Below are 16,170 nucleotides of genomic sequence, written 5' to 3'. Positions count from 1 at the left end.
CAGGCCCCAAACCTGAGCATCCCACGGGGATGGGGCCCGGCCCTATACCCGGCCTGACTCGCCTTGTCCACCCGGTCCCGGCACCGCATCAGCAGGTCCAGGGTCCGCTCGTAGGCAGAGCTGATGAGGCACCGGACCTCCTCGTCAATGAGCTGGGCAGTGGCCTCACTGTACGGTCTCTCCACCAGCGTCTCACCTTGCCGGGGAAGGTCGAAGGACACCTGGCCTAGCTTTTCGCTCATCCCAAACTGCACAACCTGGAAGTGAGCGAGGAGCCGAGGGTGAGCCTGGCTGGGCGAGGCTCCGAAGAGCCCCTCCGGGGTCGCTGCCCTTTACCTGGGCGTAGGCACTATGGGTGACCTTCCTCAAGTCGTCCTGGGCCCCCGTGGTGATCTGCCCAAAGAAGACCTGCTCGGCCACCCTGCCCCCCAGCATCACACACACGCGGTCCAGGAGCTGTTCCCGCGTGTACAGGTGCTGCTCCCTGGGCAAGCACTGGACATAGCCCAGCCCCTCACCCCGGGGGATGATGGACACCTTCAAGGCATGGCAGGCGGGCCCTCGTCACTCCCTGAGCAGAGCCTGCCCCTTCAGGGGCCACCCTGGAGCACCCCAGGCCAACGTTGCCCAGCTCTGACCGTCAGTCTCTCCACAATACTGTGGGAAGAGAGAAAACCCCTGGGCCCACCACCACCAGGGGCCACCCCCAGGGTTAACGTGGAAACCACCTCTGTCCTGCCCCTCAAGGAAGTTCCAGAGGAGCCGCAACTTCAGGGCCAAAGCTTAGGAGCGAGGCGAGTTTAGCAGCAAACCTCTAGGGTGTCAAGTGCCTGCATTCAGACATCCTCTCTGCCTACCCACCCCCTAAAGAATCTTTTTTCCCCCCTTTGGTAAGGAAGATTGGCCCTGAGCTAACACCCCACTGCGCCACCAGGCCAGCCCCCCAAAGAATCTTTTGACAAATTCCAGACCATTACATTCCTTGAAAACTAAAACGGCCACCACCTTGAATGTATGGTGCCCACATGACCACAGACCCCACACACAGCCAGCCACCCAGGTCGGGTGAACACCCAGGCCCACAGAACGAAGGACGAGCTGGGAAGGGAGGAGGCCCCAAGCCCCAGCACAGACACACTGGGTGACGAGAGACTAACCTTCAGCAGGGGGTCCGCATGCTCCAGGATCCAGCCCACCACCGCGTGTCCAGCCTCATGGTAGGCCACAGTCGCCTTCTCGCTGGGCTGCAGGACCTGCGTCTTCTTCTCAAGGCCTACAAATCCCATTCCCAGGACAGCTGGGGAGAGGGCGCCAAGTCCCCGCTCTCCACTCAGGGGGGGCCGGGGACTGGTCAGAGCCTCTGCTCAGCCAGGACAGACCCACCGCCTATCTGCCCCCACACATGCCCCCAGGCCCTTCCACGCCGGACACTGCTGCCTTCTGTACCGCAGAAACCCCGCCGCCCCAGCTCTGAAGAAGGCCTCCCCCATGCAGCCTGCATGCAGCGGACCGCTTTAGAAGGCCCGTTTTTAGCCAAAAGGACTGGCTACTTTCTACAGCTTGACTAGAAGTGACGCCAGAAGCATGGAGAGAGAGGAGTGATTCTCAATGCCCTCCCACAACCCAGCTCACAGGCAGGGAGGACACAGAAGAGCCACAGACAACTGGTGATGAGCCCAGCTCCAACTGATCAACCCTCCAGAGGCCGTGGGGACTGCCCTGGGCTAGGTAACACTCGGGGCACTTTCCTGTGCTTGTCGCACTTCAATAAAAAAACAGATGCGCTGCAACCTGCTGCTGGGCTAACATCAGTTCTCACAGCTGTGGGGCTGGACCATGAAGGACAGCTGCTGGTCACATGGACGTCTCCCTGGCCTCTGTCCCAGCAAGGCACTGGGAGACCCTTACCCATCGCTGACTAGTTTCCCGAGCTGCTGGCTGAAGACAGGAGACCTGACAGGCGGCCCCCACACTGAGGCACAGGCACTGCCCCAGCAGGACGACGCTCCCGGGAAACCCTCCTCTTGTCCAGTCAGCATTCAAACCAGGGACAATCCCGTGCCCTGGAGGTCCCCTCTCTTTGGGATTCTAAACCTAACTCCAGAAGGGGTATGAAAGCTGCTGTCAGATCCTAAGCCCAACTTTGATTTGGAAAACTGTCCACGGCTCCTGTGCACTTAAGTGAGGCTGGGCCCCAGGGTGTGCCTGCCACATGCAGGCCAGAGCGGGACACACCCCCCAGGGCTGCCCGGCTCACCTCCAATGACCCTCTCGATGGCCTGCTCGAAGTGCTTCTCCTGAACAGAGAGACTCAGGTGGCAGGCGGCGATCAGGGCTGCTTCATTGCAAACGTTAGAAATGTCAGCACCTGACCCCGGAAAGGAGAAACCAGCTGACGTCGGTGCTCCAGGGCCGTCACCACAGGAAAGTCTCCTGCAGAGCACCCAGAGCTGAGCCGGGGCCAGGGCTTAAGGGAGACGCAAGGGCCGTGTCAGTCACCAGGGTTCCAGCCAGTTTTTCTTCAACAACTTATTGAGGTATAATTCATCTAACATAAAATCCACCCATTTTAAGTGTATACTTCAAAGACTTTCAGTAAATTTATCACGTTGACTGACTATCGCCCTAATCTCATCTCAGACATTTCCATTATCCACATAAGATACCCGGTGCTCCTTCCAGTCATTCCCATGCCCGCCCCCAGCCCACCACTGATCTCTTTCTGGCTCCGTGGATTCGCCTGTCCTGGACACTCCGTGTGAACGGGTCACACAGTATGTGGCCTTTTGTGACTTCTTTCTTCACTTGGCATGATATTGCGAGATGCATCCATACTGTAGAATGCACCAGTACTTCATGTCTTTTCACGACTGAATGATATTCTATTACACATAACACACCTTTCATTTATCCATCATGGACGTGTGGGTTGTTTCCACCTTTTGGCTATTATAAATGCTGCTGCTATGGACATTCACATACAAGTCTCTGTATGGACTCGTTTTCAATTCTTTTGGGTAGCTACCAAGGAGTGGAACTGCTGGGTCATATGGTAACTCTGGATTTTACTTTTTGAAAAACCACCAAACTGATTTCCACAACTGCACTATTTTATATTCCCGCCAGCGATCTATGAAGGTTCCTATTTCTCTACATCCTGTACCTACTCCTCGTGTTGTCTTTTATTGCCATCCTGGTGGGTGTGACATGGTATTTCACTGTGGTTTTGATTGCATTTTCCTAATGGCTAATAATACTCAGCATCTTTTCATGTGCTTTTTGGCCATTTGTGTATCTTCTTCGGAAAAATGTCTATTCAAATCCTTTGCCCATTTATAAATTGGGTTCTTTTTGTTGTTGAGTTGTAAAAGTTCTTTATATATTCTGGATGCTAAACCCTTACAAGATGCATGATTTCCAAACATTTTCTTCCATTCTATAAGTCGTCTTTTCACTCTCTTGATAATGTCCTTTGATACACAAAAGATTTTAATTTTGAAGGAGCGCAATTTAGTTTTTCATTTGTTGCTTGTGCTTCTGGCATCATATTTAAGAAATCACTGCCAAAACCAAGGTAATGAAGATTTCCTCCCATGTTTTTTCCTAAGAGCTTTATAGTTACAGCTCTTAAATTTAGGTCTTTCATCCACTTTACCTTTTGTATATGGTGTAAGGGTCCAGTCTTCCGCATGTGGAGGTCCAGTTGTTGCAACACCATTTGTTGAGACGTTCTTTCCTCATTAAATGGTCTGCACATCCTTGACAAAAAACAAGTGACCAAAGATGGACAGGCTTCCAACCAGATACTCCACTCCATCCCACTGGTCTGTCTGTCCTTGTGCCCGTGTGCCTGTTTTGTTTACTGGAGCTTTGCAGTAAGCTTCGAAATGGGGAAGTGCGAGTCCTCCGCCTCTGCTGTTCCTTTACAAGATTGTTTTGGTTATTGAAGCCCCTTGCCATTCTCATGAATTTTAAGATCAGCTTTTCCATTTCCGGCTTTAATAATTACACAAACTCTCTGTTGCTGTGCACCTCCCTCCCTCCATCTTCATGTTGTTAATGTCACAGGTTACATCTTTTTGCATCGCATATTGTTTTACGCACTTTTCTTTTAAATCATATAGGGGAAAAAAAGGAGTTACAAACCAAAAATACAGTAATACTGGCCTTTATATTTACCTGTGTAGGCATCGCCACAATGTTCTTTGGTTCCTCATGTGACTTCAAGTTACTGGCTAGTGTCCTTTCATTTCACGCTTGAAGGACTCCCTTTAACATTTCTCGCAGGACAGGTCTTAATGTAATAAACCCCCCCTCAACGTTTTCTTTTGGGTTTTTTTTTTGGTGAGGAAGATTCACCCTGAGCTAACATCTGATGCCATTCCTCGCAGTTTGTATGTGGGACGCCGTCACAGCGTGGCTGATGAGTGGACTAGGTCTGCGCCCAGGATCCGATCCTGTGAACCCAGGCCCCTGAAGCAGAGCATGAGGAACTTTAACCACTTGGCCACAGGGCCAGCCCCTCAACTTTAAATGTGAGAATGTCTTAATTTTTCCTTTATTCCTACAGGATGGTTTTTGCCAGATACAGAACTGCCGGTTGCGTTTTTCTTTTAGCACCTTGACTTTGTCATCCCACTGCCTTTTGGCCTCCATGGTTTTTTTTTTTCCTTTCTGCTTTTTCTCCCCAAATCCCCCCAGTACATAGTTGTGTATTTTTAGTTGTGAGTCCTTCTAATTGTGGCATGTGGGACGCTGCCTCAGCATGGCCTGATGAGTGGTGCCATGTCTGTGCCCAGGATCTGAACCAGTGAAACCCTGGGCTGCCGAAGCGGAGCGCGTGAACTTACCCACTTGGCCCCAGGCCGGCCCCTCCACGGCTTCTAATGAGGAAGCAGCTGCTGAGCTAATTGAAGCTCCCTCAGACATGAAGTGTCCCTTTCTGTCTTTGCTTCTGGTTCTGACAGTGGGACTGTAACGTGTCTCAGGGTGGATCTCTCTGAGTTTACCCCTCCTTGGAGTCCACAGACTTCCTGGATGTGTAGATTCATGTCTTTTATGCAATTGGGGCAGTTCTGAACTACTCTTTCTTCGTCTATTCTCTGTTCCACCCTCTTTTTGCTCTGGGACACCCACAACATGTATGTTGGTCCAGGTGGTGGTGTCCTGTGTGTCCCTAGGCTCTGTTCACTTTCCTTCATTGTTTTCTCTTCCTGCTACTCCGACTGCATCACTTCATGCACTTCAAGCTGATTCTTTCTTCTGTCTGCTCAAAGCTGCTGTTGAACCCCTCTAGTGAATGTTTCATTTCAATGACAGTACTTTTCTGCTCCACAATTCCTATTTGTTTACTTCTTATAATTTCTATTTCTTTACTAATATTCTCTATTTGTCGAGACAGTAGTTCTCTGGTTTCCTTCAGCTCTTGGGGCATGCATATTTAAGACAGTTCACTTAAATCTCTGTCTAGTGAACCCAAAGTCTCTGCTACCTCAGGGACCGTTTCTGTCCATTTTTTTTCCTGTGAATGACTTATATTTGTTTTTTGCATGCATTGTAATTTTTTGTTGAGCCATTAGCCAACTTCTAAAATGCCCTTTTTCTTTAATTTTTATTAATACATTGTAGTGCAAAGAACGAGCACAGATGAAAAAAGAGAATTTTAAGTGTCAGGTTTCCAAAAAACACCCGGTTTAAAAGGGCTGCATCCCCCTCAGGGTCCTGCAGCAATGTGGAGAGAGGAGGGCTCAAGAGTCAAAGAGCCATCACAGCTCCACAGTCAGCGGTTATTTCTGTGGCTTTTGAAAATGTGTCAACAGTTCTTTTACTCCAAGAATTCCACATCCCCTTCTCTGTGTGAGGGCAGATGCCCCACTCTCCATCGTTGCCGTCTCGACACTCGCAGAGACTGTGTCTGTCTCCCCTCGGAGACAGCAGGACCCACAGGACTAGCCTGAGGGAGGAGGGCGACTCCATGAGGCAGCCTCCCAGGACCCACGGGCTGAGGCTGCTGAGTTCTGGGTCATCCTGCTGAGTCACCACTGTTGAGGGGCAAGCTCTAATTTTGCTGGTCAAGAAAAAACAAAGTCCGGTGGTCTATTCCAGTTTCTGAACTTCGCTGTGTAAGTGAACGTGTGAAGCCATGAGGGGAGAGAACCAAGGCAGAAAGCACGTTCTGGCAAGGAGACAGATCAAGTCCTTCACATATCAGCCTGCTCAGGCGAGAACTCGTCACTCATCCCCCGACAGATGACAAATGCACACTCCTTTGTCTGTGTGTGATCTGACCCCAGTCCTTGCCCAGCACTGGGCAGGACACTGAGGAGATCGTGGCCTCAGTGGCTGGAGGAGATGAGACTAAACAGTGGAATGCTTCAGGGTGGCAGGAGCAGTGGCCAAGAGCTCATCATACTAACCACAAAGCTTACAAAAGGGCTGCTGAGCAGAGGGAGCCCTGGAAAAGCCCTAAAGTCCTGGTATACAAACTACCCTGGTAGGGAAACAAGCTTCCTAGTACAGGAGCTTGGGTTTTACTTCCAAAGAAGAGAGAGATGGAAAGGAAGCTGCCAGGTTGGGACCCTAAGCCCAAGACTGTAAAACCCAGCTCCCTCTTCCCTGCAGTAGGTCTGTCCTCAGACAGTAGTTTGGTCTCTGCAATAACAATTATCAAGACTAAACAGAACAAAACACAGAAGTTCAAATAGGTATAAATTAGCTTTGGGCCTAATCTTCCCTGAGGCCTCAGTATGTCTCAACAGATTCCAGATTCTAAAGACAAACGCGGGCACTTGCCAGCACCAATGGGCATGACCAGAAACCACCCATGGATTACACATGGCCCCTCAGACAGCAGCATGGCCCAGCCCACACTCACCTGTGAAGCCTGGAGTCAGTGCCGCCAGCTTCCTCACCAAGGTGTCCTTGCTGAGGGTCTTGTCCAACTTCAGTGGACGCAGGTGGACCTTGAAGATGGAGGACCTGCCTTTGATGTCAGGGGGGCCTAACGGAGAAAGCAACACACAGACGGCCAGAGCAAGGTCACCCACAGACACTTCACAAAAGCATACAGATGGCCTGGGGTTCCAGGCGCCTTCCCCACCGTGTCGGTACCTCACACGCGGTTATCTGACGGGAGCCAGGGAGCAATGGTGGAAATAACCCAAAGCTCAGGTACACTCAGCCCGCAAACCCATTAAAACACTTTCCTAACTGTGCTGCATCTAGCCAACGTTAACTCCACCCCAGGGCCAGGCCCCGACAGTGAGCAAGACGAGGACTGCCCCAGCAGCAGGGGACGTCCAGCAGGATCAACGTCTTCTCACAAAGAAAAGGGCCGGGAAGAGAAAGACGGCTGACCATCAGAGTGCAGGGAAGAGTGAACTCTTCTCTTCTAAACTATCCTTCAAGCTTTTATAACAGCATACAAAAAAATAACCGCTGAAGAACAGAAATGCGCCACGTCACTTCTACCTATGTGGACTGCGGTGACATTCCCCCAGGCCCAACCACGTCTCTTATCCCAAAAAGTTGATGGCTGGGAGACACGAACCAGCAGCAACCAAGAGCACTCACTCGTCTCCACTGTTTCAAAATATTATGTTAACTGCTTCAGGACCTCAAGCAAAATTTCCTCCAAATACAGAGCTAATGATCTACCAAACTTCTAACCCAAGGGCTTGAAGATGCAAACCCAGTGCCCAAGCAACTGATATACTCACTGATATAAATCTGGCGGTCAAACCGGCCGCGCCGCATCAGGGCCGGGTCGAGGATGTCGGGGCGGTTGGTGCCAGCCAGCACCACGACATTCGTGCTAGAGTTGAACCCTGGACATGAGAGAAGCAGGTGAGCTTGAGAGGGCCTGGGGTCTGTGACTGCACAGGACCCAGCAGGCTGGCGTCTGTCAGGGCAACACTGGGTTCCTCGGTGTCTTTCCTCCTTCTCCTGGTCCTGAGAGCATATCCCACTGCCCTTCCCCTGCACACCTGTCCCCATCTTTCCAGGGCCACTGCCCACCCCAAACAGCCCCACACAGGCTCTGCTTTTCCTTCTGCTCGCTCCACACCTCAGTGCAAAAGCCACTCTCTGGTGGGGCAGACGCTCACACCCAGGGCTGGCTCTGACAGCCCCTCCCTGACCCTTCACAGGCCACACCAATGGCTCTGGGTCCACTGCTGCAGCTGAGATGCATCTCCAGTGGTGGGAAGCCAGACATTCCTCAGCTAACTGGGATCCCATGGCCCAGTCTCAGGATATGGACCCCCATCCTGATTCATTACTGGTTCTGGCTAGCCTCTGACACCACATAATACGACCCAGGGGATGGGGAGAGCTGCCCTGTGTCAGCGCCTGTGGCCACCTGCTAAGGCCGCCAATCACTCAGGTCCCTGGCAGGGCTCAGGGAGCTGGACTGGATGAGGGCAGGTAGGGACTGCACGGAGGAGGGGATGCCCAACAGAGGGGGAGGGGGAGAGAAGGACAGTGGCAGTGCTCCACCCACTCCTTTCCACTGACTGCTCTCTCCTATCAGCCCTTCCAGACAGCAGAACAGAGATAATCTCATTAGAATTACTGGTGGAAACTAAACACAATAAAAGATTTTGGAAATGTTTTGGTCTGTGCAGAAAAGAACTAACACAACAGGCCTAAAGGCTCACTCTCAGAAAGGCCTGCTTACAAGCAGCCCCTCGGCTGCCTATGGGACCTCGGATTTGGGGACGGTCCCTCCATTCCCTGATAAGAGGGCTCCCTGTGCCTAAACTGTTTGCAAACACGGTGGTTTATGCTGAGCACCTGCCTTCCACCAGGAGGCTGGCCTTTGGGCACATGCTGGGCAGAGGGTGCCACGTGACCAGCCCCCACTGAAGACCTTGGGGGCTGGGTCTCCACAGCCTTCCCAGGTCGACTACACTCCCAGGTGTCGTCAGAACTCGATGCCGGAGAAGCAAGTGTATCCTGCAACTCAGCGCACGGGGAGAGGGTTCTAGAAGCTGCAGCCGGACTCTGCCCACGTGCCTCCTCCCTGTGCTGATTTTGCTGGGGATCCTGTCATTGCAGTCAGTCTCAGTCACGAGTATGACTACACGTGGAGTCCTGAGAGTCCTCCCAGCAAATCCCCGAACTCAGGGTGGTCCTGAAGTCAAAGTGAAGATAAGACACACCAAAGGTCCAGCGAAAGTTCCTCCAAATTGGAAATGTGGCCTCAATGCCCAGACGCTTCCCATGGAGCCTCAGGTGGCTTGAGAGCCAGCAGACACACTTAAGTGGAGTCACTCTGAGTTGCCTTGACTGGCAGGAAGGAGAGATCTTGGCACAGGTAGGTACTCTGGGTCAGGAAGGGCAGCGAGAGCAGCTCTGAGTGGAAAGAGCATGGGCTGTAGCCATGCTGTCCTGTGGCCCCGATGCCTGTGCTAAGAGAGTTGGGGGCCCTGGCCCACCAGGTCCACGTCCTCAGAAAAGCAGGTGACTCCTCGTCACTGCTAATTCCTTCCTCCTGCCGGCGGGGGCGGGGTGGGTGAGGGGCAGCGCCTCAGCCCCCTCGTCCTACTGTCGAGAACCAGGGGCCTGCGTTAACCTAACACAGCTTTCTCTATTATGTTTGTGGAGAACAGCCTTCCTTAAAAACAGAATAAACAGGCATTCTCACTCAGGGAGCTTCTTTAAAGAAATAAAAAGCTGGAAGAGGGTCAGTGAGGGGCCAGCTCTCAGCGCATCCACGCACCATCCATCTCCACGAGCATCTGGTTCAGCGTGTTCTCCTGCTCACTCTGGCCTCCAAGGTGCCCGCGGCCACGCTTCCTGCCAATAGCATCAATCTCATCAATGAATAAGATACAAGGCGCATTTTTTCGGGCCATTGCAAACATGTCATGGACCTGCAACGGGAACCCACAGTCTATTTCGTTACAGGCACCAAGACGGGAACGAGAGTTCATCAACCCAAGTTCTCCCCTCCAGAACCTGCTCTGTTCTGCCACCTGAGTCTCCCTCACACACCTGTGGCAGGCTCTGTGCCTGTCGCCAGGGCCCCACACAAAGCATGGGCTGTCCTACTCAAGAGCAAGCAACATCCACCTACCCTCGCTGGCCCGACGCCGACAAACAGCTCCAGGAACTCTGACCCATTCACAGTGATGAAAGGCACGCTGGCCTCCCTGGCAGTTGCTTTGGCAAGAAGTGTTTTGCCCGTCCCAGCAGGACCAGTGAGCACGGCTCCCTGAAACAGAAAGGCGGCAGATGGTTCTTAAAGGGTTCTTAAAGACAGCACCCAGAGGAAAGAGGCCTGTTTCCACTGAAACAGGCAACTTCTAGGACTAAGGAGAACCTCATCAGACGATGCACCACTCATGGAGACCAGGGTTTGTTTTCCTGTTAATATTTTCTGCCTATAAAATTAATGCATATTCACTATAAAAAGCTCAAGTATTATAGACATTAATACAGAAAACGAAAGCCCTCATACCCCCAACCAGCTGAGCAGGTGAGTTACTCAGAAAAAGGCCCCAAGGGTAGGACTTGCTGGATCAAAGGGTCTGAATGTTTAGTTTAACATCTACTGTCAAACTGCTCTCCAAAGTAGTGACCCCGATTCATACCCCGCCAGGAAGAACAGGAGCCCACTCCCCAGATCTCAGGCCACAGAGAAGCCTGTCCAGCTTCACAAACTAGCTGGCCTGCCTTTGGCTATGAAGGCGCACTGTGTGGTCACCGGCACCTGTGGTGGCCTGTCTGTGACTTGCCTTTTTCTATGCTGACCTAAGGCTTAAAAATCACCAATTCACGCCCGTCTACCATGCTTTGGTGTCCGTTGGATGGATCATTATCGTGCCTGAACACTGAAGAGATTCAAGCGGGGCTCGTACGGCTCCCTTTCTAGTCAAGGGTGTGGGTTGGTGTCTCAAAGGAGACCATGAGGGTTGTTTTCTTATTTAACAACAAAAACAAAATGCTCACATAAAGTTGGGGAGTGAGCCATAAACCTCAAACCCACAACAAGGCGTTGGGATCCCACATCCCCTCAAGCATGGAGGTGGGGTTCACAGACGCATCACAAGCCACCATGTGTATGGTCTCAAGCTCCATCCCCGCCAGTCACACAGACGGCCGATTCTTCGAGACAGGGAGGCAGTGGAACCCAGGGTACACGTGCCCACAGTCATGGCAGGTCATTTTAGGAGCTGTCATCCTACCCACCCAGAAGGAGCTGGAGAGCCATGTGGGCCCCGACATCCTCACACCACAGACTGACAGAGCCCCCTCCCTCCAGCCCAGGCCTGGCTGGTGGGCAGTACTCCAGGTGAGAAGCCTTTCCTGGGTACTTGACTGTTCCGCCCCCTCTGTTTATCAGAGGCATTTTCCCAGGAAATGTAAGCCCCTGAAAGAAAACCTGAAAAGCAAACAGCAGCATCCACTGCGATACCCAACCGCTGAGCCAAAGTGAGTGAGAGCCGGACTTGCTGCTGCAAAGCTCCAACAGGGGCGAGGGGCAGCCATCAGCACGCTGTCCCACCCACCAGACTGTAGGAGTACCACCTCCCGCCCTCTCCTCCCCAGGCTCACGATTCTGGGTTGTTGCTCAGGACAAACTGTCCAGTGGCACCTACTCTGCAGGGAGGAGCTGGGAGCAGCATGGGGCTACTGCGAGGGTCTGTGTGGAGAGCACCATCTGCACAGGGGCTCTTGGCCTGGTGCAGAGGCTGGGGATGACCTGAAGGGTCTGTGAGTCAATTTTGTGTGAGATGCAAAACTTTCTGGGAAAACAATTTATGGCTTCTGTCAGGCCCTCAAAAGGTCCGCGACACAAAAGACACCAGCAGACAGACCCAGCGGCCAGAATCCCTACGGCTCCAGGTCCCCTGTACCCATGCCCACACTGCCCACCTGTCCCACCTGCGGGGTCATGGGTCACGGAGTAAAACACTTGTTTCTCCAAAAACTAAGTCAAAGGATTTGGATAATAAAGCAATAAAGGCAAACTGCTAAAAAAAAAAAAAATGCTGCTGAACTGAGTATGTGAGAAAATACTAAAAGAGTAAAAGTCATAAAAGTATAGGAGATTCTGCACTGATTGCTTCTAAATTCTCACTTCAATTTAGAGAAATAAAATTATAGACAACACGTGGTTATACAGGACATTTAACAAAGAATTTTGATCACTGGAACCAAACACAAAGGAAGAGCTGGCCTATGAAGGAGAGACCATTAAAGGACACACATTTTAAGCTAAAAATTTTAAGCTAAAAATAAACACACTTCAGATGGACATATATTGTTCCTATGACTGCACAGTTTCACAGTTAAAAAAATAACGCACACTGGGGCTGGCCCCGTGGCCGAGTGGTTAAGTCTGTGCGCTCCGCTGCAGGCGGCCCAGTGTTTCGTTGGTTCGAATCCTGGGCATGGACATGGCACTGCTCATCCAACCACGCTGAGGCAGCGTCCCACATGCTACAACTAGAAGGACCCACAACGAAGAATATACAACTATGTACTGGGGGACTTTGGGGAGAAAAAGGAAAAAATAAAATCTTTAAAAAAAAAAAAAAAAAATAACGCACAGTGTTCCAAGTCAGTGAGATAGGAGGATTTTCACTGTTCTACTCTGCAAATGCTATTTCCACTTTCTACTACGATTAATAAAATACAGAGTCACTGCAAAAGCAAAGCTGTCAACAGCTGTCGACACTGAGCCACAGTGATGCCGGCTTTGGGTGGAGCTCAGCATTATCACATTTTCTGAAATCAATACCTTTGGAATTTTGGCTCCTAAGTCCTGATACTGCTTGGGGTTCTTCAGGAAATTCACAAACTCCATAATCTCCAGTTTGGCTTCTTCACAACCAGCTACATCTGCAAATCGCACGTCGACGTTCTTCTTTAGGATCTTGGCCGTCGTCTCCCCAACACTGAAGAGGCCCCCTGCACGCCTGTCACGCCCAGCCCCCATCGGGCCCCTCCTCGCAGCATACAGGAGGATGCCCACCAGGAGGAGGGTGGGCACCAGGCTTCGCAAGAAAGAGCTGGAAAATCCAAGAAAACCCTTCGTCACGTTCCCTCAGGAGACACCAGAAATATTACCTTCAGACCATGAAGAGTAGAATGCTCTGAAACTTTGTTTTGCTACACAAAAGGGAGTAGCTTCTTTTCAAAATGTGTCCAAGTCTGTACACAGCATCCAGCCTTCCCCCAACTCTGAAGGCTCTCATCCCAGCACGTCTGTCTGCTGACGTAACCTGTGGGTGCCAGGAGCCCTGCCCTCAGGAAGTGCCTCCAGCAGACCCAGCATGGCCTCCTCAGAGCTGGGCCCTACTGGCCCATCATGCCAATTTTTAAGGCTGCCTAGCTAAATATTTCCCTGATCGATTCTCTCTTAAAAAAAAAGAGAGCTGGCAGCTCTTACTGCCCATGGGTCCTGTCCCCATGCTACTCCATGCTATTCTCTGAATAACGGAGCACTACCGCCAGGAAAAAAAAAGAGAGAGAGAGCTAACAGATTTATTGTTTGTTACAAACACTAAATATTAGTGGATGCCAGTAACAGGCTTGAAGGAAGCACATTCCAAAACAGATTAAAGGCTGATTTGTTCTGTGTTCAGAACCAGAGGCCCGGACTGGAGGCCCGCTGCTCACCCATCGCTCTCAGTGGTGTAGATCACTGCCGTCTGGTTGTGGGGCTCAACGCCCAGCTCCCACTGAGCCATCGTCAGATTCCGCTCAAAGATGTCCACACTGCCGATGTTAAACCACACGAACGTCTGCAGAGACGGAGGCCCAAGAGCAGCTTCAGGCTGCCCCTCCCCACGGCCGCCGCCTCACTCCCCAGCCCCTCGCCCAGCAAGGCCCGAGTCTAGCTCTGAAGGGAATGCTGCTAAGAGCCCCACTAAACCACGGGCTGTAGGTTCTGGATGAAAGTATAAAATGCTGCAGCAACTCTAATGCCTGCCTCTGCCCCTTCTTTTTTCTTTTCATTCTTCTTCCAAATCTTGGCTAGTGGTTCTGACATGTTACTTGGCAAAACTAAATCACAGTTATAGTCTTATAAGGGCCTCCTGTTCTGGCTGGAAGACTGTTACTGACATGTGTCAATAAGACAAACACCCAATTAACACAGGTTGCTGTTGGATAGGGAAACAAGGGGAGGCATTTCTCTGCAAAAACAGAAGACTATACTCTATGTAAAAAAAGCCTATGTCTGGAGCACTCTGCCCTGAACCCAGCACTCACCTCGGACGAGGTCCCAGGGGCAGGAATAACACGCACAAACTGTTTGCTCACGACTTCCAGCTGGTCCACCTAGGAAAAAGAGAAACCAATCCCAACAGCTGAGGCAGCGAGCAGCACAGCCAACAGCAAATTCTGGGCCTCCGTCCTCAGACGCGTCCCACACCCAGACCGACTACCCGAGACACAGCTTATGCTCTGCGGAACACATCTGCTTTGTTTCCCTACTAACACAGGGTATGAATTTATTCCCATTTTAATAAACAGGTACCAATTCAAGAATAGGAATTAAAATTTGGTACATCTGAGCACCAAGATTCCAGACTAGCTTAAAAATCCAAAGGAATAAGAATGAAAGACTTATACTGACAATAGAGTGAAGTCTGAAATCCAGAGCTGATTCAGGAACATTCTGTCCACTCAGCTGCAGGTACCACAAGAAAATGATGCCAGCGAGAAGGAAAATGTACCCCAAAGCCCAGGAGCCGGTGTCGCCTCTAAACCCAGCCATCCGAAAGCTAATGTGCCCCTCTGGGAAGCACTTCAAAGACAGGACTGAGGGGTGGGCCCCGTTTCGCTGGTTATAATGGGAATTTCATTGCTTGTTGCTCTAAACAGCATCTTAAATCACAACAACATAGCTCCTTTTGGAAACTAAATGTGGACTTAGGGTTGTGAGGAGGACGTGTTCCTAAGTGGGTACCTTACAATCACAACAGTATGGTCTTTACCCAACAAACTCCTGAATACCCCTGTGACACAGCTGTATACACATGGTATTAAAAGTACTCAGAGCGACCAAAGGTTCCAGCTTCCCTTTGGCAACATGCAGAGTCCCCAGAGAACAAGACCCCAACAGCCGTCACATCGATGACACAAGAGCATGGTCATCCTCGCTGCCCCTTATCATGCTGCAATCTTTTACTTTCTGGATCACTGCCCAGCAGACCTGTCATGCTTTCTCCAACACAGTGCACTATCGCCTGAGTGCGTGACTGGACATGGGGAGGTCAGAGAGGCAGGGGACGAGACAGTGAGCACCTATGCATTCGCAGGCCAGGAGGGCCACAATGAAAGCCCAATCTTGGTCATCAGAGGATGGTGACTTCCTTCTTTATATTTTTATTTATTTCTCAAGTATTTCTTACAATAAGCATGTGGTCTGTTTATAATCAAGAAAGACAACAAAGCTGTTTTAAAAGCAAGATCGCTACTGAAGTTTTAGGGTATTGTAGTTTTTCATTCCCAAATAAGCCCTTCACAAAACAACATCTGTTCCAAGCCACAGACTTGGAAATGCATCGGGGCTCCAGGGTGGTGGTGCATGAGTTAACTTACTTCCGTGATAGCCTAAGATATTATTAGGGGATCTCCTTAGAAGAATCAGGAGGGGCTGGGAGAGGACACAGCACTCGTGTTCACACGCTAGGCTTTTCCAGTTTACACGGAAGTTCCTCTAAGTGAGCAGGAGTGGGTTCCTGGACTGCCTGAGCCAGAAGAGAGGCTCCCACTACGCACCATAGGAGCGGAGCACACGGCTATGTCAGCAGGCTGGGGAGGGATTACCTCGCCCTTCCAGGCTGTGGTTCAGAATGAGTGTGTCACTATCAGCATGTCAGACCTCTAGGAAACTCTGGAATCTGTCCAGAGTGCATAGACAGGAGAACACCTGTCTCCCTCCTCACAGCCACACCTACAGGGGTCATCTGTCTCCCTCCTCACACACCTGCAGGAAGACATCTGTCTCCCTCCTCACAGCCGCACCTGCAGGGGGACATCTGTCTCCTTCCTCACAGCCGCACCTGCAGGAAGACATCTGTCTCCTTCCTCACAGCCGCACCTGCAGGAAGACATCTGTCTCCCTCCTCACAGCCGCACCTGTAGGAAGACATGTCTCCCTCCTCACACACCTGCAGGGGGACAGCTGTCTCCCTCCTCACAGCTGCACCT

At 51.2% G+C, this 16,170-nt stretch overlaps 1 protein-coding gene across 50 annotated transcripts in view; it reads right to left on the bottom strand.

The window, feature by feature from the left end:
* The window catches only part of LOC103567802 (mitochondrial inner membrane m-AAA protease component AFG3L1-like), a 28,878-nt gene that overhangs the window by 1,746 nt on the left and 10,962 nt on the right, over positions 1-16,170 (bottom strand). For 23 of the 50 annotated variants that reach the window (XM_070612538.1, XM_070612524.1, XM_008544537.2 and 20 more), the window contains 10 exons: positions 14,224-14,292; positions 13,630-13,754; positions 12,749-13,019; positions 10,079-10,216; positions 9,722-9,875; positions 7,719-7,826; positions 6,875-7,000; positions 2,258-2,368; positions 1,158-1,273; positions 63-257 (listed from right to left, as the gene is read on the bottom strand). In XM_070612538.1, the coding sequence (XP_070468639.1) occupies positions 63-257; positions 1,158-1,273; positions 2,258-2,368; positions 6,875-7,000; positions 7,719-7,826; positions 9,722-9,875; positions 10,079-10,216; positions 12,749-13,019; positions 13,630-13,754; positions 14,224-14,292 (1,413 nt within the window). Of the gene's footprint in view, positions 1-62; positions 258-1,157; positions 1,274-2,257; positions 2,468-6,874; positions 7,001-7,718; positions 7,827-9,721; positions 9,876-10,078; positions 10,217-12,748; positions 13,020-13,629; positions 13,755-14,223; positions 14,293-15,946; positions 16,099-16,170 lie in introns of all 50 variants that reach the window. The other 27 variants (XM_070612559.1, XM_070612543.1, XM_070612541.1 and 24 more) reach the window with 6 other exon arrangements.

Source organism: Equus przewalskii, chromosome 3 (genome assembly GCF_037783145.1).
Source record: "Equus przewalskii isolate Varuska chromosome 3, EquPr2, whole genome shotgun sequence".
NCBI classification, from domain to species: domain Eukaryota; kingdom Metazoa; phylum Chordata; class Mammalia; order Perissodactyla; family Equidae; genus Equus; species Equus przewalskii.
Note: the sequence above shows the minus strand (reverse complement) of the source record. Positions and strands in the feature narration are given on the sequence as shown.